Consider the following 25,429-nt stretch of genomic DNA (forward strand, 5'->3'; position numbering starts at 1 on the left):
CGCCGTTGGAAAATTGAGTTATTAATTAGACTATTCTGGATGTGTGGCTAACGGCTAACGCTAACGTTAGCTAGCGCTAGCTGCAGGCTAACGCAGGCATGTTATACACAATTACTCATGGAATAAAACGGCGACCCAACTCTATTTTTGCTCTTCTACAAGCTCACAACGCGAGGAGGTTAAGTCTGTCAGACTCAGAACCGTCAGATTATCTTCTGACTGAAGTTACACAAACACTGATTATGCTACATTTAGCACTGTTAGCCCGACCAATTTAGAGTCACGTTGTTGCGCACGTAATACATTCACTTCAACCTCGTGTTGAGCAGTTAAACCTATTTGCTACGTACGTCTACAAAAACGTTCTTATTTCAAAGATAAAGTGCTTACTGAAGTCTCACAGATGTCACAGTATGGTACGCTCAAGCAGAATTACCCGTATCTTCTTTCGTATTGTTTAATAAACAGCATTTTAATCCGATCAGACGTCATTTTCTGTTGTTTTTCAGCCATGCGACCCCATCGGTTGCGAGGTGTACTGCACTTAGATACATTAATACCTTTTTAAGGAAACGACGACCGATCGGATTAAAATGCTCCTCTTTAAATAATACGATCATTACGGGACATTCTGCTGGAGCGTACCCTATGGTGACATCCGTGAGCCTTCACTAAGCAATTTATCTTTGTAATCTGACCGTTTGTGTAGACGTACGTAGCAAATTTGTTAAACTGCTCAACAGCAGATTGTGTTGAATTCACGGTTGGCGCAGCGTAGCGTCTTTACATTTAGCCCAATAATGCTAATCTACAAAGCAATAACTGATTGATTGATTGAAGAATTTATTAGAAGTTTGCAATAGAAAAAAGTACAGTTTCATGACAGTACAAATCACTGGTACAAGGTCAACTAGAGATCCTAGAAAGCCGAGGCTTATTTCCACAGGAACCACACTTTAAGTATCTCATATAACATTGAAAGACAGATGGGAATGGTCGATAGTGTGTGGGGTTGGCTAACTAGCTAGTACATGCTAACAGGGTTTTTTTCTTTCTTTAATTTTCCTATTTCCTTTTCTGACGAAAATACGCAACCCTTTTTTGACTGATATTATATGATCAAACGGCGTATGTAGACATGTCCGTTCCAACGGTTAATGCGAACCACTTGTTTACTCAATTGGGTATTTTGTTTACGGCGAATTCTATTGCGCCTGTGGTATGCTAATATGCGCTGTTTCTTTCTCTCCGTACATGACGATTACGTTACGGCGGTTTAGTTAAGTGTTAGAGAGCGATCGAATGCTTTGCACTTTATGATGACATGATTGTAGTCGAGACTTCTCGACATGTTTTTGTTGTTTTCATACTTCATCTTCTTACGATGTGGCTCTAATATGCTGATAGCCTGAGTTGGTTGTTTGTTTTTGGTCGGTGGCCGCCATTGTGTGCCTCTGACAGGATGGACCAAACTGTGAACTCTGAACTCTGAACCACGCTCGACCTATGCGCTCGACAATTAACTCTTTTACTGCCACAGAATTGAACAAAAAGCTCAATCCACTGCCAGCTAAATTGAGAATTGTCGCTCATCTTTGAAGGCCTACTGGAGAAATTTGGTTTCGACTATAAAGACAACAATTATATGGCAACGAAGAATAGAATGTCTACTTTGCAACAGAAAAAGATTTTGAGTTTTTATCTTGTTCTGTTCATTAGCTAGAAGCTGCAGAATGTGGCCTAAAAACAGCTCTTTGAGAACATAAAGCTGAGAAAAATGCATTTTTGTGAAGAATACATTTTCAGGCAGAAATCTCTCTTTAGCCTTTTATTGTTGGCTTCAGTAACATCACACCTATGATCAGTGGTTGTTTACAAACAAATTCAAAAAAATAAAAACAAGAAAAAGTGTCTTTTTACACACTTTTAGTGTGTAAGAGAAGTAAGAGCAGTAGTAAGAGCAGTGCAGAACATTGACACAGTGACATGAGCTTCAGCCTGAATCCTGCTTCAGCTTTCAGGGTTCTCTTTATCTCACTGTGACACTACTGTGACACTACATGTCTACAGTACAGAGTGTATATGTGTGTGTGCGTGCGTGCGTGCGTGTGTGTCATTCAGCCTGCACAGGGCCTGGGGCTCCATTCTGTTTCACTCCAGCCAGGCTCCTCCGGAAGGGCTCCACCGGGTCTGCTGAACTCGTACACGAGCCCATGGTCGATCTGTAAATTATACAAATACATAATTACTATAAAATACATGAAAAATAGTACACCTTCAAGCTCACAACGCGTCACAGCAGAATGCGTGGAGGTTGGGGGCCTACTATTTTCATCAAAAGGCCGTTTTAGAAATGTCAACCCCTGCCTCTCTAACATTCTATGCACTTCCTGCTTACCACACAAATATATAGGCTATATATATATATATATATATATATATAGTAATTATGTAAAAACAGCATTCATGGTCTGGAGAGGGCACTTTTTACAGATGGATAAAAGGGCAGGGGCTCAAGCCCCCTTTGATGTCTATGTGAGCATGTGCATGGTGCTAAGTCTGATTTACAGAAAAAAGTTTGTTTTTCCACGATGTGGAAATGAAGAAGTAGGCTCATCATCATCGTCGACTCATCATCTAAAATCATAGCCAGGAAAATATCAAATAGTTTATATCTAAACAAATCAATTTACAATTTTGACATTTAGCAAATGACTTACAATAAGTTCATATATAACATAAAATGCAGTTATAGTAAATAGTTACCATGCATTTACTGTCACAGTGAAATTCCCTTTATACCCTGTATACCTATATAAAATGTCACAATGCAACATAGCTCTGTTTACACAAAGCTGTACTCCCTCCAACTGTATATATGTTCCCCATTTTCAACAGTTTTTATTTGTAACACTTGCTTTGGCAATGTAAACGTATGTTTTCTCATGCCAATAAAGCTCCTTTGAATTGAACTGAAAAGCTACATCATCAGCTACTGATGATGATGATGATGATGATGATGATGACGATAAAAAGAAACCTCTCCCTCTCTCTCACACACATCGTACGCACGCACACACAAACTAAGCCAATAAATCCTAAATTCCCATCAAATAATCCTAGTAGGCTGTGCAGTGCACGTACACTACACGCGGTACGTGCACGCGCGTGATAGGAACTCCACGTGTGTCCTGAGTAGCGACAAAAACAAACCAAGCACGTGGATCCTAACTGCTTGGATCAAGTTACTGATCCGGTCCGGATACGGAAACATTTCTTGCATGTATGTGTACGTGTAAATAGCCGGATGCAGTAGGCGGGCTCTAGACCGGATCCCAATGTCGGAGTGGCAACACGTCGCAATGGAAAACCGTTACCCTATCTCACTGATCACTGACCATCCCCCCATCCCAGGCTTCCAGTTCCACACGGATGCTCTGTTATCACACAGTATACAACTATATACAGTATACAACTATACAATACATACATGCACTGGATTGGAAGTCTTACTTTGGACAGTAGAATCGTGGCCTCTGTTCTCCGAGGGGTCTCTACGCGGAAGCCATTCTTCATTGGCCAAATCGCCCAGTTCGTCTGTCTCTTCGCGGCGGTGGCGGCGGTACATGGGTCTCTGCTGCTGCGGCGATGTGAGCCCCCGGGCGGGGGGATCCATCCTACACGGGGGTCGAGCTCTGTCGGGATCGGTTTCCACAATATCACGAGGCTCTTGATCCACTTCTGGACCCCGGTTCTTCGCGACTGGCACCATCTTCAATCTTTTTATCTTCAATACCAACGGCTACAGTGATCTTTTTCTCTTCTTCATCATCATCATCATCATGATCATCATCACGACCACCACCACCATTCGTGGGCGCTGCCTGGTCCTGAGTCACCAACGCGGGTAGGTTTGTAATCCTAATTCTAACAAAGTTTGTTTCTATCCGTGGATCTGCTCTGCTGCTGGCTGCTGCTCTGGCCAGGGGGGGAGGGTCGCACTTCGGCGGAATGATACCAGCAAGTTGAGGCTGAGTTGGCCTAATACATCTCAATATTCTAGTACTGCTAAATACTACTACCTACTACAATTACTATACTACTAATACTATAAAACAACTGATTTCCGACAAAATGATCGCTTTTACCAACGTTTCTCTCTCTCTTTCTCTACTAACAGCCCGATGCATAAAACAATATAGTCCCTCAATGCTGCTAGCAGCTAGCAGTGGCGTCAGTTCAGAACAAGCTAAGGTATGGCAACATGACTGGTGTCTGGTGAAGACACCAGTCATGTTGCCATACCTTAGCAACAGGCACGATGAAAAGTACATTTTTATTATTTCCCCCTGTCAAGGTATGGCAGCTGCATACCCCTGCCATACCCAATTGACGCCCCTGGCAGCTAGGCTGGTGCAGAGTCGCTCTGGGCAGGCGGAGCCAGGACAGTCTGTTTACTTTTTTTTTTTATGAAAGGTTTCCGGCTGTCCTCAAAACGACACCACGACCAATTATGCATTCAAAAGTTGCGCAAGGACGTCTTTTATCATAATCCATAAAAAACATCAAACGAACGAACGCCCGTATTGGCCCTACTCGACCTCAAGAATTGGGGCGAACAGGAACGTTCAAAGCAGTATAAGAGTTAATGGTTCTACGCTGCCTCTGCCGGCTGGGAGGTGGTATCACTACTATTTTTGTTACTTTTTCTTTTTTGGTTGTAACAGCAGCCTCTCTCGACTGGCAGGCCTTACTTTATTTTACAACTGACTCATGGACATTAGTTTTTTTTTTCTTTTTTTACCTTTTAGATAAATATGTCGCCACATAGCACCTTCCCTCTGGGATTATATAACCTATTATGTTTTTGTTTTGTTTTTTTTAATTTCTGATGTCTGGGGGCTGCCTTTTGGGACCCGGTGGCAGTCCAGTATTGGGGCGTCTGGGTGGGCAGGTTAAACTTCCTGTCCACCACCATGGAGCACTACCTTCATGGTGCATTCGGCTTGGCCGGGCGCTCCAACGAGCACAATTGGCTGTGTTCGTGGGAGGGAAGTCGATTGGGGAGGAGGAACAGATTTTGTCTCTGCATTAACGGTTCCCACAGTGGTCAGGGCGCCTGTTCAGAGAGGGGTGGAACCGGGGAGGATAGCGTGTACCTCCACATGCGTTACGCCCCCCTGGTGAAGCTCCTTAATGTCAGGTGAAAAGAAGATGGTGGCATGACGGATCGGGTATCGGAGGAGACCCGTTGTTGTCTTTACCCTCCCAATGACTACTGTGGGGATTAGCAGGGATAGGTCTTAACGTAGAGTATGGGGATGGGGGAATTGGCTTGACACTAAATTGGGTATATGGAGGGAAAAATGTTTTCTTTTATTATCTCTTAAGGGCAGGGTTTCTCTTCCTTACAACTGAATGTGTACGTACCGTGATCGCCTCAGATCTTGTGTTATTTTGTACCAATGATTATTGTGATTGGAATGTGATTTGGGGTGCCATCACTATGTGTGTACCTGCCTCATTGTGACATTGTACCTTAATAATAAAAAAGATTTGAAAAGAAAGACAGACGGATAGAACATAGTACTTTATCTAACTTTAACTAAAGTTTAAAACATACATAAACCACTTTAGCCCTATGTTATACCAAGGCTTTTTGAAAATAGCCGATCTACAAGCTCAACGCATTGCGGTGCGACGCGTTGTGAGCTTGTAGATCTGCTATTTTCAAACATTTTGTACTTTTACTTTTGGTACTTTAAGTACATTTGGATACCAATACTTTTGTACTTTTACTCAAGTACATTTTTAATTCTGGACTTTTACTTGTAACAGAGTGATTCTACATTGCAGAATTGATACTTTTACTTAATTATAAAAATGTAGGTACTTTTTCCACCACTGTGTAAACGTTTGTGTTCTCATGCCAATAAAGCTTCTTTGAATTGAAGATTGAATTGAAGATTGCTCCCCATGTGGCGGAGTACACAATAATGGTAAATAAAGTAGCTTACTCTAAAATAATCCATCCATCCATCCATCCATCTTCAACCGCTTATCCAGCATCGGGTCACTGGGGTAACAGTTCCAACTGAGATTTCTAGAGTTCCTTAATAATAATAATTAAAATAAACAATAGGTCTACTAATGATTATAATTGCGACCGTCAGGTCGCAGTTACTATGAAAACCTCCACCGCCTGTCTGTCTGTCTGTCCGTCAGTCTGTCTGTCACGTCACATCACACTTTTTTGCCCCTATCCATGTGAAATTTTCCACACAATCCTTGTCTGCCAATCCACAACCTCCACCCTTCCAGGGACCCCCGCCAAATTTTTTAAAACACATTTTTGAATACTGCTCCTACAGTTTTTGCCCTAAAATCACACAAATCGCTACACAGTATGTCTACACTTATCTCATCGACATGGATCTGTCCCATATAGTGCCACCATCAGGTCGATTTTTAACACATTTTTGGACCTAAACTTTTTTTTTTCTAATTTTTTTTTTTTCAAACTTTTTTTTTTTTTCAAAAAAAAAATTTACACTAACGTCAACACACCAATCCACAGATTTTATATTGACTGTGTGTCAATTCTTGTTCAATAGCAGTTAAGGCAGTAACTCTCAGGACTCCCCTGAGCAAGCAGCTCTATTGGCTCAGTGGTAAAAAACAATCATAATAATCTGCTCTTGTGCAGGAGACCTGGGTTCAAATCCCTGATAGGACATTAAGGTTACATAGTTTAAACAATATTTTCATCTTACATATCATTCAAATGCTTTACTTCACACTTGATTTGTTGTTTAAATCCCATTCTTTCTTACAGGCTTATGACAGTGTAGTGGCAGCTTCAGCGCTTCAGAAAATCCCCAAGGTTACGATCCAGCTGATCGATTATGTCGATCATTTGTGAACTGGCCTGGTCTCCCTTTCTCCGCACCGTGTCGATAACGTAGCGCGCTTTGTCTGCTCTGAGCATTTCCCCCTTGGCTGCTTCCATTTCATCATCAGAGATGACATCCTTATCCAGAAGTTTGTCCAGGAGAGACTTCAGGGTAGCCTCTGAGATTCTCTGAATGAACTGTTCCCTCACAGACCTCAGCTTCTTTGCTGCCTCTCCATGGGTCGGATGTTGCAGAGTTGCAGAAGCACCTAGAAGGAGAGATTTGTTTCATTATTAGTGGTGTAATTATATCATAACCAAGATAGGCAAATCTGTTAAAGCATAAGGACACTTAGGTAGAGGTTTGGTTGTCTAGTTACTTTGTCATGATAACACAGACCAATTTGTGAGATATGTCACATTGATAAAATAATAAAATAAAATTATCTCTACACTAACTTGGATTGTAAAGGGGAAACAGATCTCAGATCTGTAAGATCTGATTCACTGTACAGTTTAAGATCGGATTCACTGATTCAATATATAATCAGAATGAATTGAAGTAAAATGATTACACAATGTTTGAAATATTAACATGGACTCACTTTTGAACTGCAGTTCTTCCATTTGTACTGTGAGCTTCTGTAACTGCTCCTGCACGTCCTGGTTCACCCTCTGCTGTGTCCTGCTCGTCTCCATCACAGTCAGGGACAGTCTGGTCTCTTTTATAGAATAAACAGATACAACATACTGTATACGTAAGTTTAGAGGAATGACAAATTCAGTGAGTTGCTCCAGATTAAGAGCGTCGGCTAAATGCCTGAATTCTAAATTGTAGTTCAGTTCTGTTTAGTTTAGCTTGATTTTTAACATAATTTAAAATAATGTCATGAAGCTGAATGCATCATCAGAATTAAGGGATGTAAAATCATGTTCGCATGATGTTTGAAAGACGAACATGCTTTCACTCACGTTTCTTGTCTGCCTCTGTCTGTCTCTGGTGGATCTTCTCCAGTTCCTCTTTCCTTTGGGACCTGCTCTCTTCAAACTGAGCAGCGAGCCTCTTCACCTGGCTGTCGAGGACAGGATACTGGGCTCTCAGCTCCTGATGGTCCTGGTCCAGCTGATGCTGCCGTCTCTTGCTGTCCTCCATCTCTTTGGTGATTCTTTGTGTATCCAGGAGCAGTGATGTGTCTTTTATAGAGCATACATAAATGAACATATATGAGTTTAGATTTAATAACCACATATATTCGAAAATGTAAAAACGTTCAGAGTTGCTGCCTCAGCCTGATGGCTTCAAAAGTCTAGTATCTCCCCCGGTCCACAGGGACTTATATGTCCCTTGGGTCTAGTGGTTAAGATATTAGAATATCACGTGGGAGACCGGGTTCGAATCCCGGGCATTAAATGTGAATGGAAACAAAAGAAAGGTGAACTAACCTTGCAGCTCTTTTTCAAATATATTGAAAATAGCAGATCTGCAAGCTCACAATGCATCACGTTGTGATGTGTTGTTTGCCTAAGTAGCTGCTATTTTCACTATATTTAAAAAATTGTGGAAAACCTTTGACCTTTTCGGGTAGCACAAATTTGACAGAGTAACTTTCACTTGTAGTTAATTAATATTTCACCAGGAGTAGGCCTATATTTACTTTGACTCAAGTACTGGAGTTGAGTACTTTGTTGCTACCGCTCACATATACAACAGCTAGTTTAAAGGTTTGTTTAATAAAGTATTTCAGTACATAGAGTCGACTGACTTCAAACTGCACTCACCTGGGACAGATGGTGTCACTGCTTTGGGTTTGGCTGCAAAAGAATAAAACCACATTCAAATGAAATTAAAACACAAACATGTGAGCTAATATTACCTAGACAAGTTAATAAAGGCATTAATAAAGGATGTAATTTTCACCTGATGTAAAACTGTGGTGAAAATGTAAAACATGCAAGACCCTGTTTGGACTGCAGGGTGATGTTATTTTTAGTGCTGTTCGAGTTAACTAAATTTCAGGAGACGATCACTTGGGTTAAGATATACTTTATTGACCAGAATGAAGGCAGAAAGCAAGCATCACACAGCATGGCATATTGAGCACCCTACTATAGAGACAGCATAGAATCTAAGCCTATATATAAGCGCATAGTATTGGCAGCCTACCTTAGCTCTACTATAAGACAGCATAGAATCTATAGCCTAAGTTAGCATGGTTTGGCATGGGGTTCTGCCTCGGGCCATGGCTCGCTGAACCCACGATCCTCATGTTACCATGAGCATCGAGGGCATAATCTTATTACAGCGAGCCCTGGCCCGATACCCCCCGAGGGGGATCTAAGGCAGAACCTGAAGGTGGCGCTGGGGTGGTGGCGGGGCAGTGCTATGCAACAAGACTGAGTCCCACCATCTGACTTCCCTATGAACTATGGTAAGGGGGGGCAGGACCTAGTGACCCACCCCCCTCCGCGCGCGCGCTCCCTTGGGACCGCCCCCTGAACTAGCTTTGATCCTTACGAATCGTCGCACTATTTCAGGAGACGATCACTTGGGTTAAGATATACTTTATTGACCAGAATGAAGGCAGAAAGCAAGCATCACACAGCATGGCATATTGAGCACCCTACTATAGAGACAGCATAGAATCTAAGCCTATATATAAGCGCATAGTATTGGCAGCCTACCTTAGCTCTACTATAAGACAGCATAGAATCTATAGCCTAAGTTAGCATGGTTTGGCATGGGGTTCTGCCTCGGGCCATGGCTCGCTGAACCCACGATCCTCATGTTACCATGAGCATCGAGGGCATAATCTTATTACAGCGAGCCCTGGCCCGATACCCCCCAAAACTACAAACCCCCAAAGCACGCCAAAAGCTCAGAATCCCATGCCAGTGCTAGCCAACTGCGAGGAAGGCAGCTCTGCTGTGACTCTAGCGATTAATTTATCATTACTGCGGGGCAAACTATGAACTGCCTTTCCTGCCAACGCAAAATAATAATTAAGAATATTAGCATCTGGCAGAGCGAATATTACTAAGCAAAAACTAAGCAATGATATTGGCAGCTTGCCAAAACGTTATAAGTACTGCTAAAGCAATTTAATAATTAAGAATGTTAGCAGCTGGCAGACCGAACCAACGGTGAGGAAGGTGGTACTGCTGACTATAACGATATACTGCAATCTGACTGAAGCCATACTAAAACACCCTAGAGAAAAGCGGGAGCAGCAACATGGACGTATATATATATAGACAGCAGAACCAGAAGCAGCGATGAACCTTTAATTCATATAACTACAGCGCCATACAGCTTCACATCCTACCTAACTAACACCCCAGCAACCACCTAGCTTTTGCATGATAGAATATTGGAGCGTGCAGCGATGCAATTAACCTAGAACGAGCAACCTATCAGCAACACAGTGGCCTACTATAGTGCGGCAGCACTGACATATCTAACTTGCAGCAATACTGAAACTATCTAACTTGCAGTACTGCTAAACGGCCCAAGTGAATAACGGGAGCAGCATCACTGAAAACTATATAACTGACAGCAGAACCAGAAGCAGTGGTGAGCACCGTTTATTCAGAATAATAATCTTATGCCAGTGCTAGCCAACGGCGAAGGAGGCAGCTTGGCTGTAATCTAAGCAAATACCTTTTAACCTTACTGCGGAGCGGGGGGCAACTAAACTATGTACCGCCTAACCTAATGCTTTAGAGCGCTATGGAATACTAAAGGCAACAGCGAATGAATGCGCGATTACTGCTGAGCCGGAGGCAATTACACTATACCTACTGACCGACTCTAGAGCGCTATTGTATACTAGAATGAGCCAGCAAAGAAAAAGCACAGTAGTACCGAATGTATTAATACTAGCAGCTTCCCTAAAGCCAACCAGTGATAAGAAGGTAGCTCTACTTTTAGCGATGCTATAGTGGGCAGGAGCCACTAAGTATAACACTAATTTAAGACCTGTGAAGCGCAGCAGATAGGCAGCACGAAAAACACACAAATATATCAGGTATACGCCGAAGCAGAGCAGCAACTGTACTGGTGTAACCTTAAAGGACACCTTGCCTTGCATTTTACATACATGTGCAACACAGCAATAAACCCATACATGTGAGAGGCAGCAATAAAACACACAACCTTAACAGGTATACGCTGAAGCAGAACCGCATAATGTAACCTTCTAAACCTGTGCTAATGGTGCGGCCGCTTCAGTCCTGAGTTGCGTGGGCTTGATGCTCATTGACAGCTGGGCGCGCCGGACTTCATATGCAGAGTGTGATGAACGGACATAGCTGCCGATGGCTAAAGGATTTCATGGTTGATGACGGCACCCGGAGAACTGCTGTTGTCGCTGCACCGGTCCAGAGAGAGAGCTGTGCAAAGGTTTGGGAGACAGGCTGTCGGGCGGGGGGGCCGGCGTGCAGGCAGCCAGCTGGGTGGGCAGGCCGCAGCTCTCGGTTTTATGTCGAACCAGGTGCGTGTCATGGGTGCCCGGCGTCGGGAGCAGACATCAGGCGGATGACCAGGTGTTTCGGCATGGAAATAAAGGACGGAAAAGTGGGTTAGTTCTGCTGTGGAGTCCGCTGAAGCACAATATAAGAACTCAACCCAAACCACATCTTGACTTTTAAGTCAAGCAATGCAAGAGAGCGGCTAAAACCCGACAAACAGAACGAGCGAATGGGCTGCCATCTAACTATGGCTACCCATTATTTCCCAGCTTAGAGAGCGACTGACACCCCAACAGAACCGAACAAGCAAATGCGCCGCTATTTACCTTCTAGAGTCTGGCTCCGCAATGCTTCCGGGATAGCCGTCGCTGGTGAGAGGAATGGAGTTCCCGCCGCTGGTGCTGGAACTGCTGTTCCCGGGTTCCTTCGCGGCATGATGGCGGCGTGACCGGCGTCGGCGTGTTGCAGCATGACAACGCCCCCGGAAAACGGGCCTGCGCCCCGCCAGCTTCCAGCACGATCTGGCGGGCATGCCGGCAGGCGGTGGGTTGGCGGGCGTGCCGACCGCCTTGCTTGCGTTAGCTGATGCTGTAGCAGCAGAGCCCTCTGCAGTGCCAATCGACTCCTGACTGGCTTCATGGTATTATACAGCCGTGGACGAAGCTATAGAGATGACATGTTAATAGAAAAAACGCAGCGGCTGCGGCATGACGCTGCACAGACATACATGCAGCCGCTCCAGCCTGAATCTGAAAAACATGATGTTAGCAGGCATGTAGCAGCCGCAGCACGAAGCTATGAAGAAAACACACTGTTAGCGGAACATGTTGCAGCTTAGCCTGCAGCTGCCATGATAACATGATGCTGTAGTAGCGGGCCTGCCGCAGCTCCGGCATGGATCTGTAGTGACATAATAATGTTAGCAACAGACCTGTAGCACTTTAGCCTGAAGCTGCCATGATAACATGATGCTGCCACAGCTCCGGCATGGATCTGTAGTGATAAAGTAATGTTAGCAACAGGCATGTAGCACTTTAGCCTGAAGCTGAAAAGAAAGCATGGCGTTAGCAGCCTTTATCCTGGAGCTGCAATGGTGAACATGATAGCAACAGTCCTGTGGCCGCTTTACCGTGATCTGTAGTGACATAATAATGTTAGCAACAGACCTGTAGCACTTTAGCCTGAAGCTGCCATGATAACATGATGCTGCCACAAACACTCGTCATTTTCACTAGCAGTAGCCTTAGCTGTTAATGTTAGCAACCAACAAGTATTAGCTTTGGCGTGAGCTGCAGCAACAGACGTGTAGCACTTTAGCCTGAGCTGAAAAGAAAGCATGGCGTTAGCAGCATTTATCCTGGAGCTGCAATGGTGAACATGATGCAACAGTCCTGTGGCCGCTTTAATGTGATTGTAAAGATAAACAACTCGTCATTTTTCACTAGCAGTAGCCTTAGCTGTAATTATTAGCTCGAGTGCCGCAGCTACGGAAACACCACAAGGACATACAGTGCGATACGCAGTGACCCAGAACTATCACCTTAGATTGAAACAAATACGTTAGCAAACCTCTTTAGCTACATGAGTTCTGAGTTGCAAGCTAGCCGACCATCAACAGACAGCTCGTGGCTGGAATGAACGATGGCTCCTACCGTAGCAGAAGAGAATATTTAGCTGGAGCTACCGAGCATATGGAGAAGACTACGATTCCCTGCATGCACTAGCGAGTTCAACTGGTGACGTCAGGACAGACAGGCACGACTTGCGTTAGCGGAAGCAAAACATGGTTTGCACGTAAACTGTGGCACCTATGAGCTTGCGGGTTTCCTCCTCTCAGGAGCCCACGCAGACAGACATCCTTTAATAATTCATCCCGCGAGGGCTTCTACGCCACGATAACTGGCAGCAGCCCTACTGTGGTCCAAGAAGCGACAGAAACCATTTAGCTGCTATGGTATAGCACCTAGCACCTCATAAGCAGCAGCTGTTAAGACGGCCAGACAGTGCAAAAAGAGGAAAACATACACATAACCCGAGGCGAGGCAGAAGCAATATAGGCCCCATACTAACTAGATTAAGCATGCTGCGAGCGAAGCTTGAATCGAAAGCTTCCTCCTGGCCTGACGTGACTAGTAATTCATACGACTCTTGCTACTAGCACGACACCGAGGCTTGGCATGATAGAGAACTACATTTCCCACACGCAGCGCTTAGTATTCGCTGCCGAACGTCATGCCGTAAATCACCGCTTGACGTGACTCGGCTAGCTCAGAGCTAGGTGAACGCTGCCGTTTACAGACACCTGCAACCTACAAACTGAATCCTCCTAGCGTGATTCATTACTTGCTACGGGGCCATGTTTTCACGCGGGCCGCCGCTCTATGCCTTGACATGGCTAGCACATTGATTTACCAGCTAACAGCATCCTTACCGAAATAGCCGGCTAGCAATAGCCACCTAGCTCCTAGCTGACTGTACATTAAACCTGTTGTTCCGCGCTAGCCGATACGGCCCGCGCCGTTGCAAAGTACTGATATTGTTATCGACAACCCAACAACTGAGATTACTTTAACTCATGGTAGCCCAGTAAAGGCCCACCAGGGCACGAAATAAGTTAGCATTTAGCCCGTAGCCACAGCCAACTTCTATGATACTAAGTTTACCTTTAGCAACTTTAGCAAGCCTGTAGCACCTTTGAAATAGCTTTAGCAACAAACAACTGAAAGTACAGAAATCAGCTAGGCACCAGCAACGATAGCAAGAAATCTGAACCTTGAAACAGCAGTTTAGAATTCAGCGATTACCAGAATAACAATCTCAAACTTCCCATACAACCTGGCCAAGAACACAGCTTCTTAGTTTGGCAGCTAAGAACATGAATTGAGCGATAGTAAAAATAGCAGAAACAGCCAGAAATACTCAGCCAAGTTAGGCACCCTCTCCAAGCGGTGGGCAACAGCACAGCTACCTGCAAGCAACAAGTGTGGCACTTGTGAGTGTACTGCAGCGTGGTAGCAGCAGCAGTGCTATGCAACAAGACTGAGTCCCACCATCTGACTTCCCTATGAACTATGGTAAGGGGGGGGCAGGACCTAGTGACCCACCCCCCTCCGCGCGCGCGCTCCCTTGGGACCGCCCCCTGAACTAGCTTTGATCCTTACGAATCGTCGCACTATTAATCGCAATTAACTCACAGTTATGTTAATCGCGATTAATTATTTTAATCACAATTAATCGCATATTTATATATTATAGCATTTGGCCTTTGGACACTGTTTCTCAACATTATTATCTCAACTATTACTTGGGGAGGTCTCCAGATGATTAGCTTAACCCTTAAGTGCTGTTCGGGTCATTTTGACCCGTTTTACATTTTCATTTGGAAAAAAAAGTAGAAGTTTAATTTTTTTCCACCTGAAACTCACTGGCCTTAAAGATTCTTCTGAGATGAACATGTAAAAAAAATATTTTTGCACTACACCCATGCTACACCCCCGTCATATTTTTTGAACCTTTAGTGCTGTTCGGGTCATTTTGACCCGGAAGCACAGATGCACAGAAATACACAGTATTATGCCAAAACACAGACACACAGTCACCCCCACTTCTAACACCCCCCTTCCGAAGCCCCATTCCGAACCCCCCTCCCCCACACCCCCCCCCCCCCCTCCCCACACCTAACCCCCCCTCCCCTGATGCACAGAAATACAAGGAATCATGTACAAACACAGATACACAATCACCCCCTAACCCCTTCCACCCCTCCCCCCTCCAACCCCCCTCACCTCACCCTTACCCCCTCCCTTCTAAACCAATCAGGGCCAAGTATGCAAATTTAGTTTATCACCAGAGACCACTTGGTTCCATACATACAGTAGGTAGATCCCAGACTATTATCTATGCAGTGATATCAGTCTGGAAATGCCAGGCTACTTGCAGGCAGCTACACATGACAAGCAGGCTCGCTTGTACTTGAACTGTAATTAAACTTTTGACTCCACTACATTTCTAGGAAGTGAAAAAGTGCATAAATATGAATGACCTACTTCAGCCCTTTTTCAAATATATGCTACCGCTCACATACCGGTATACAACAGCTAGTTTAAAGGTTTGTTTAATAAAGTATTTCAGTACGAGTCGACTGACTTTAAACTGCACTCACCTGGGACAGATGGTGTCACTGCTTTGGGTTGGGCTGTAAAAATCAAAACAAACATGTTAGCTAATATTACCTGATAGTTAAGTTGTTAAGTCAATCAACACAGTGTCAAACACACAGTCACAGTCGTAGCTAAATGCATTAATAAAGGATGTAATTTTCACCTGATGTAAAACTTTGGTGAAAATGTAAAACATGCAAGACCCTGTTTGGACTGCAGGGTGATGTTATTTTATTAATGAATGCATGAGGGGTTTTAATCTGGACTAGACAGGCATAACTTAATAAGACATTACTAAATAATACCGTATTACTTATTATCACCCCTGTCAGGTGAAAAGAAACAACTTGGACTACCCATGCATTGAAGGAAGCATGAGGTCAGTCTGTTGTCTCCCCAGGCGCGGCAGATTGAGAGCAGAGCCCAGGATTACATAGGCAATTGGCACTGGGTGAAAATGGGTTACAAATTGTGGGATACTGGGATAAAAATTATAAAGAAAAAAAAATATTACTTATTGATAAACAAGTGGGTGTAGTCTGGGATAGAGGGATACATTCTGAGCTAGTGTTGATTTTGACAAAAAAAAAGATTTATACTTAAATGGTTATTTTTTGGGAGGTTTAGCGCACCACGCACAGAACTACAGTTCCCATCATGCATTTGACATCCGATTTTGTTGTTTGGTTCCAGGTTTGTGGCGATGGCGTGATTCCTCAACCCACCAGGGTTCAGTTAGGTTCTTGTAAAGGAGCGCTGAGACACGGCGAGCGAGTCGCCGTGTCTCAGGCGACCATGAGCCACGTGAGACACTGCCGAGCGAGCGGTAGCGAGCGAGTCGCCGTGTCAATCATTGCGACGGTCGCATGCAGCCGACTCAGCGCAGATACCGAGTTATGTGCCGTTATGGACAGAATAGTAAATCTTCAACCCCCCGACTTCCACACCAAGTGGATACAATGGAGCGCTTCCTACCTCCGGTTCAGCCAATCACAAGCTTCCGCTGGGCGGATCTTAACTGAAGCCTGGTGGGTATTAGATACACGCGTGGCGATGGGGGTTAAACATAGAGGGGATTATTGACGGATGAGTGCTGCCGCTGGCACACCCCGGTACTGCATCCAGATTTATTTATTGATTGTCTGGGTAATTTCTCTCTCTCTCTCTCTCTCTCTCTCTCTCTCTCTCTCTCTCTCTCTCTCTCTCTCTCTCTCTCTCTCTCTCTCTCTCTTTCTCTCTCTGTCTCTCTCTCCCCTCCTGTGCTGAGCCTTGTGGGGTTTGAGGGGGACACACATGTGGGGGTGCAATCCTTAACTAGATGTGCTTACGGCAGGGGTCTTCAACGTTTTCAGGCCAAGGACCCCTTAGTTGAGAGCGAGATGAATCTGGGACCCTAACCCTAACCCACAACCTTTTCATAGATATAGTTTCATTGTTTGACAGCACGATCAACCGTGTATTTTGGATTCATGTTAATGTGTGTTTTCAGATATTTAACCACTTGAACGGTCAATACTTAATAAACTTGACCTTTCACTGTACTTAATCTGCTCTTTTCCCCCTCCAAAACTCTTTGCCGAAAATAGCCGACCTACAAGCTCACAATGCCTTGCAGCGCGAGGCATTTTAGATCTGCTATTTTTGTCTAAAGTTCTCAGAATATGGACACTATAGGGTTCAAGTGGTTGATATAAGAAAGGGGGAAAAAAAGTTCCTATCACACAAAGATTTGGAGGTTGATGGAAATATTTAAGATATTACTATTATTGATGGTAACATGTGGGAGTGTGTGCATGTATATTTCTTTGTTTTTGTGTTGTATAAAAAAAATAATGTAGCCTAATGATAACTGTTGTAATATCTATGAGAAAAAGAAAATCCAATAAATATATTGTTAAAAATAAACATGTTTGCATATGCACTGCCGTGTTCAATCGCCTGGTAGAGACACTATTACAAGATATGATCAATTAAACGTGCCACAATATAAAAAACCAACAGCCATTAAGTAATCAATAATGTTTTATACCGTAGAAGAGAATAGTAGTTTTAATACCGAGGACAGAACGCCTAAAGTAAAAGTACAAGATGTTTGACACTTTGACCCACGGGTGGGTCGCGATTATAGCTTAGTAAATTGATTGATCAAATAATTTATTAGACAGAAATGCAGAACAGTCAAGTACATATTGGTGTAGCCAACATTAATATTATTTGTTATGCTAAAGAAAACGACAAGTCAACACAGCTTAATATTGACATGTCAATTCTAGTTTTAATAAATGAAAACTACACGAAAACAAAGCTATGATGACTAAAACTATAAGACTAAATATAGGCCTACTGTCAAATTTCGTTACTAGTGTTGTGAGCTTGTAGATCGGCTATTTTCAGAGAGCAACCAAGTGTAAAATCTGGCATTATGACGCCATCAAGGCACCGCTAAAATACAATACAACGTTTTAGTGAACTCAACTAAATGTTTGTTATTTGACTGACACCACAAATCTCCACAGTCAGAACAACATGAAAGACGGTAAAAGTAATATAAATAAATACTAAAACAATTAAACATCATGTTTGCACTGTGTGTGTGTGTGTGTGTGTGTGTGTGTGTGTGTGTGTGTGTGTGTGTGTGTGTGTGTGTGTGTGTGTGTGTGTGTGTGTGTGTGTGTGTGTGTGTGCGCGCGTCTGTGCGCGTCTGTGCGTGCGCGTCTGTGCATGTGTGTGTAATAAATATTTTGCCATTGCATGGCAGGCACACTTAATAAATACATAAATACTAAAACATAAACATTGTGTGTGTGTGTGTGTGTGTGTGTGTGTGTGTGTGTGTGTGTGTGTGTGTGTGTGTGTGTGTGTGTGTGTGTGTGTGTGCGCGCGCGTCTGTGTGAGTGCACGCGCGCACACTCTTGCGTGTGGGCGTTGGTGTGTGTGTGTGCGTGTGTGTGTGTGTGTGTGTGTGTGCGTGCATGCCCTTCATGCCTATGCGTGTGTTTAGTGTGTATATGTGTGCATGCGCGCGCGCTTGCGTGTGTGTGCGTTTGTGCGTGCGAGTGTTTGTTTTGAACTCACCTTCCACTGTGTAAACCTCACATTCAGTGAGCTTCAGGTCGTCGCCATGCATTTCTGCAGCAGGGAATTCATAACCATGTCCACTAGGAATGCTGGACGCTACAGCTTGGTTATTATCAACAAGAATCAAACTACAGTGTCCAAAACAAGGACCACAGCTGCTGTCCATGTACACTGCTCTAGCGGGTTGGGTGACCTGATATCTGATAACATTTGCCCCCTTAAAGGTGAAAAGAAAAGCCTTGTCATCGTTTCGGTATTCTCCATAGTGTCCATCATCTTCCCATGCTACGGTGGTGTATCCCCCAAAGACGTATCCAGACGTATTGTACCCCACAGACACAGTGGGCTTCTGGTTGTCACATCTCTCGTGGAACTCTGCTGCAGTGAAACCATGGACAGAAGCCTTGTAGAGGAGCTTCAGAGACACCCCTCCACCAAGCTGGGAGCACAGCGCCCTCTGCTGGTCTGGAGTCAGCCTGGGGTTCATGGTGGTCTCGATGCTGTTCTCTGATGCAACACACAAATATAGTCCTAATAAGTCTCCATCACACAAAGATGTGGCGGACCCCCCTGTAGTGTCTCTGAGGACCCCCATGGGGTCCCAGACCCCCTGTTGAAGACCCCTGCTCTATAACTAATGTAACAATGACTGCTATCATTATATAGAGCTGTTTAACACTTATTTTAATGAAGAAATATCACTTTCTGCACCTTTAACTAAGTTTCCAAAGTGATATAAAAAATGTAAACGATCAATTAAAATACCTAGATGTTTGTACTGACACTAATTCAATCTGACTGCCCTGTAATTAAAGGTATATTTCACTTTAACATTTCAGGTGTCATTTTAATACTGGACTTTAGTGAGAAACCCCAGGCATTAAAGACCTGAGGCTGATTGTACAAATGCCTTCTGATTCCCAACAATACACACTCTCACGATTTTTCAACAAATAAACAAACAAATAAATAGCAGATGTACAAGCTCGCAGCGCGTCACTTTGTGCCACGCTGCGGGCTTGTAGATCTGCTATTTCGGATTGGCCAATGTGAAAATCTAAAATGACACAGATGATTTCCCGGTTTTACTAATTAAGTTGCTTGATTCAGTATTTAGATATTTGATATGCATTTTAATCAGACACGCCCCCTTCCTATACAAACCCATTGTAACTTCAAACAATATTTTGTTTGATTAATCGTGTTTATTTTTTTATTTTATTTTTATTTGGTTTCTTTTTTCTGGAAAAAGTGCTCAGATGTTTTAAAAGTAGTATCGATACTGCAATATAGAAATACTCCATTACAAGTGAAAGTCTGTAATTCAAAATGTACTTAATACAAGTACGAAAGTATTGGGGTCAAAATATACTTAAAGTACCAAAAGAAAATGTACAAAATGTTTGAAAATAGCAGATCTACAAGCTCACAACACGTCACATCGTGACGCGTTGTGAGCTTGTAGATCGGCTATTTTCAAATAGCCTAGGTATAACATAGATTAATGTATGTTTTATAATATAATCATTTATATCTGCAAAGTAACTAGTAAGTTTTCAAATAATTGTAGTGGAGTAAAAGTACAATATTTGCCTCTGAGATGTAGTGGAGTAGAAGTAAAAGTACTGAAAATTGGAAATACTCAAGTAAAGTACAAATACCCTAAAACTGTACTTAAGTACAGTACTTAAAGGACAACTTTGTTTTTTTTACAACAAGGGTTCATATTTAGTAGTCATTAGAGAAAAGAGTGTTAACTGTTTTACTGCCAGATGTTGTTATTTATTTATTGGGTTTTGTGCCAGCAAAAGCACCTTACCTTTGCGATGTTATAGACAAAGATGTATATTATTTTATCATTATTATTTTATTTTCTCCTTAAATAGGTGTACTTTCGCTATACCAGCAGTAGAGGGAATTCTCATGCAAGAATTAATGTGAAATGGCCGCGGTAGGCTGCCGTCCGTCAAGGCCGCTCAATCGCTACAGAGCAATAGACCCAGAGAAAATAACATGGAAGTGTTTTGTTACTCCATTGATGCTAACGTCCAGTGGGTTTTTGAGAGCACTTTTACAGGAGCTGTCTCTATGGTACACACCCGCGCGACCCTTCATCAGTTTACAGACATCAAACCAAGGTACAAAAGAACGAGCCAAAGAACGTACTATTGGCATCGCTCCGCCGGGAAAAATGGGGCGAACGGGAACGTCCAAAGCGTTGATAGAGTTCAAATGTTTTCATTTACTGCTTTCTATTGTTTTATAGTAAGGCGAACATAAGAAAATCTGCAAAGTAAATCGTTACCAAGAAATGTCTTCACCAATGTGTTTCTAAAGGTGTGTAATAATATGTACTAAAAGGTTGAAATTCAACTCCTGGGGGAAACCTCATAAAAAAACGGATTTGTGTTTGTGTCCCATTAATTTACTATACAGGAAAAAAACACAGAAAATAAATATGCTTTAAGTAGCATGTGAGGGGTCTAACTAGGGTTTTTTCATGATGCTGAATCCATTGCAAGCATTCGTTTTGCACGAAAAACATTCCGTGGGCTACAAATGGCCCCTACAAAACAGTGAAAAGTGATGATTCATCACTAAACCATCGTTTTGTGGGTCTGTTTTTAGCCCAAGGAATGTTTTTCATGCAAAACAAATGCTTGCAATGGATTCAGCATCATGAAAAACCCCTAGTTAGACCCCTCACATGCTACTTAAAGCATATTTATTTTCTGTGTTTTTATAGTAAATTAATGGGACACAAACACAAATCAGTTTTTTATGAGGTTTCCCCCAGGAGTTGAATTTCAACCTTTTAGTACATATTATTACACACCTTTAGAAAAACATTGGTGAAGAAATTTCTTGGTAACGATTTACTTCGCAGATTGGTCAAATATCTTATAAAATCCCCTTACTATTAGCAATTTAAGTGTTTTGATTTCAGTGAGGTGGGGCATGCGTACAAGTGGATACATATGTATATTTAGACACAATAAGCCGGCAATTTCTTTGTTACTATTTACACCAGCCCCCATAAGTCACATCTGCCCATGAAAGATTGCGGTGCATCTTGGGAATGGGCTTATTGTGTTTAAAAATACATATTTTGCCACTTGCATGCATGCCCCCAACCTGGGGGCATGCATGCAAATCAAAATCGTTAAAATCACTAAAACGATAGAAAGAAGTAAATTAATACATTTTGACACTCGTAGTTTCTTTTCTCTAATGACTATCTAAAATATTAACCCTCATTGTAAAAAAACAAAGTTGTCCTTTAAGTATAATAGTTAATTTACACCACTGGTTTTCAATGAATCTAACATGGTTCAAATGGAGGTTGAAGTATAAGGGTCATAAATACGTACATTTAATATCAAATATCTAAATACTGACCTGTCCCCAACATGAGAGTGAAATATCCAATCAATGTGTCCATGGCACTGTAAAACAACATCAATTTAGCTTGTTTCATAGCATTATCAGCACAGGTTCCAAATAAAAGTTGAAAAAGTGCTCCTCGGAGAAAAGGTCTTCGCCAGGTCAGGTAGGATATTGTGAACCAGCCATGTTAATAATTCACCATCAGAATGGAATATGAAAAACCTGACAAGTCTATAGAGATACTGTGTAGCGATTTATCTGATGTTTGGACACAATATGTATGAGCAATATAACTGTGTAGCAGAACTTGGCCTCCTGGTGGCGCTATAACAGGCAGATGTGGAAAAACTTTGGGTCAGAGGTTCTGATCTGGCATGCAGGGAGTGTGTGTGCTGCGCACACTGATCAACTCTTATGATTGTGCAATGAGGTGAAGTAAGTAAGTACAGTATGTACATTTTATCTGCATGGCACTTCTCACAGAGAACTCACAAAGTGCTTTACGTAGAAATAAGGTCAAATAAGGTCATAACACGAAGCATTCAAATGATTAAAAACAACAACCAAATCTAAGACATTCCACAAATGCTTGTTTAAACGCCAGTGTTTTTAAGTGGTTCTTAAAAATGTCCAAGGCAGCCATTCCAAGCTACGGAATGCTGTTTCATAGGTTCTGAGAGCTGCATTCTCAGTGGAATAATTCTTCACATTATTTAAAACCATTTAAAAGCAGCGCTAAGAGGCAGGAACTGTCTGTGTGAGGCGTTTTCCAACTCCTAACAAAACCAGAAAACCTCTCGCTGTTGAGATGATTTATTAACACTAAATAATAAGATAAGTGGTGTAGTGAAACTGTAGATGAATGAAACTGAGGGCAAGAAACGCAAACGCCAAATGTAAATGCAAACGGTCAGACGATACTGAGCCTATAGCTCACCTCCCCCCCCCCCCCCCCTTCACTCACTGAATGCCCATTGGCTGTCTGAGACACAACCTGACATGAAGTAAACATAATGAATGAATGAGCAGGTGCTCAATAACATTAAGACGTTAGACATCAAAACAACGCGTGGGAAAAACCCAACAAAATAGAAACGACTATCAAAAATCTAAGCTCCTACTGAGATCATACTATGAAAACAAGAGTGAATTACCTTTGGTTTCACCGCCCGCACACTGCTGGATCAGTCGACACACTGGACTGGACTCTCACAGCTCTGATGGAACGATGGACTGACTGGACTGGACTACAACTGGACTGGACTGGACTGCAACTGGACTGCAACTGGACTGGACTGGACTGGACTGGACTGGACTGGACTGGACTGGACTGCAACTGGACTGGACTGGACTGGACTGGACTGGACTGAAGGAGTCTGGCTATACCTGTGGATCCACCTGAGAGCCCGCCTACTGCACCAGCCCCCCCCCCCCCCCCCCCCACACACACACACACACACACACACACACACACACACACACACACACATGCACACACCAGTGGTGGATTTTCTTTATTTTTTATTTTTTAAGTAACAATACTGCAATGTAGAAATCCCAAATTCAAATTTTACTTAAAGTAAAAAGTAATGGCAAAATGTACTTGAAGAACCAAAAGTACAAAGTATTCAATATGCAGAATGTCCTGTTTCCCAAGTTTTCTAATGGCCTAAATATAAATACAGCCCTGAAGTAGTAATTACTGTATGTTTTGTAAACAAATAATCAAAATCCACTAAGTAACTAGTAACTAGTTACTTATTTAAGTTTTCAAATAATTGTAAAATTACAATATAATATAAAAGTAAAAATACCTCAAAACTGAGTAAATGTACTTAGTTACTTTACACATTACACTATATTGGAAATACTGTACTTAGTTTCTTTACACCACTGACACACGCGTGTTTCAAAAAAGCAACAGAGTACGGCCAGTAGAACAAGGGGGGAGCGCTTGTTTTCGGTGGAGATGACGGAGGCACGCCGGCGTTATATTATAAACACAATCTGATCTAGCAATCATGACATTAATGACACTTGTTCGGAGACACGCCGGCGTTTCGGTGCATCCCAAGATGGAATGCATTGAAGTGTAGAGCGTCTGTCCTAAAGTAGCGGAGCAGCTAGGTGCTACGATCTTTCAATTTATGATACAAGCGTGAAAATTGGCATGAACAGTCTCCATGGGTCACTTGACAAGAAAATTGTCCGAGGCAATTGAAATTTCAAGATGGCGGCCATTATTCAAGATGGCCACCACGTAGTGAAGCAATTAAGTGATATAAGGGTTTATTTGGTGATACAAGCATGAAAATTGACATGAGCAGTCTCTGTGGGTCACTTGACAATAAGCCACCCTCAGCTACTTGAAATTTCAAGATGGCAGCCATTTTTCAAGATGGCTACCACCTAGTGGAGCAGTTAAGTGATATAAGGGTTTATTTGGTGATACAAGCATGAAAATTGCCATGAGCTGTCTCAAAGGCTCATTTGACAAGAAAACACCCACAGCCACTTGAAATTTCAAGATGGCAGCCATTTTTCAAGATTGCCACCACCTAAATGGAGCATTAAGCAATGTAATTGTTTAGTTAGTGACACAAGCATGCAAATTGGTAAGAACAGTCTTTATGACAAGAAATCACTTCCAGCCACTTGAAATTTCTATTTTCAAGATGGCCCCCTGGATCCTCAAAAGATCCATTGTCTCATCGAAATGTATGTATTCTTCATTAAGGACGATTTGGTGAAATTTTATTTTAGATTATGTTAAAGAACTACTTTTAACACCTCATCATACAACAGTGTTGATCATAGATAGATTAGAAAAGTATCTGCACTACCAGGGCACATTGGTTTAGAAAAGTATCTGCACTACCAGGGCACATTGGTGATATATCACTGCTGTTAAACTCAGAGTTCAATGTTCAATGTCAGCTAGTTAGATAGCCGCACCTCAATTGACAGGTTGTGCCAGTGTGGGAGAGCCGAGCCATGGTTAATGGGGGTTTAATTAAAAGGATGGTGTACAGATCGCGCAGGATTTAAATGGCATTGGAAGAACGATTGGACTAAGTGTAGGGTTAAGTAAAGGCATGAACTTTGTTGTATCCCATACATCAAAGTGCTTGGTAAAAGGTGGTAAAAGGATAAACCCTCGGCCTCTGCCTAAGACATGGCAGAAGCCATCACAACACTTGAGAAAACTAACTGGGACAGATGTTTCATTTGTTAATAGGTCACTGAGGAAAAACTAATTTAGCAGAGTTTATTCAGCAGAGAGCACAATCGCACTGGTTATGATACCATTGCAAGCTATGATACCATTGCAAGAAATGTTCCATTATTTCATAACAAAAAAACATCCCATGGATACACCTGGGACGTATCATCAGTGATGTAGTCCAAGCTCTGGACTATGCAGATGGCAGAGGAAACCATGCAA

The 25,429-nt window shown here is 42.6% G+C and overlaps 1 protein-coding gene across 1 annotated transcript; it reads right to left on the bottom strand.

Moving 5' to 3' along the window:
• Positions 1–6,653: 6,653 nt before the first annotated feature.
• LOC308307156 (uncharacterized protein) lies at positions 6,654–18,913 on the bottom strand. Its single transcript, XM_080752322.1, has 6 exons — positions 18,595–18,913; positions 15,522–15,554; positions 8,672–8,704; positions 7,865–8,086; positions 7,498–7,614; positions 6,654–7,161 (listed from the first exon to the last, which is right to left on the bottom strand). Exons 1-6 carry the CDS (start codon positions 18,761–18,763, stop codon positions 6,860–6,862), a joined length of 876 nt encoding a protein of 291 aa, XP_080608448.1. The 5' UTR covers positions 18,764–18,913; the 3' UTR covers positions 6,654–6,859.
• Positions 18,914–25,429: the final 6,516 nt, after the last annotated feature.

This window comes from Nannobrachium achirus (genome assembly GCF_963921795.1).
Source record: "Nannobrachium achirus genome assembly, chromosome: 21".
Lineage (NCBI taxonomy): Eukaryota > Metazoa > Chordata > Actinopteri > Myctophiformes > Myctophidae > Nannobrachium > Nannobrachium achirus.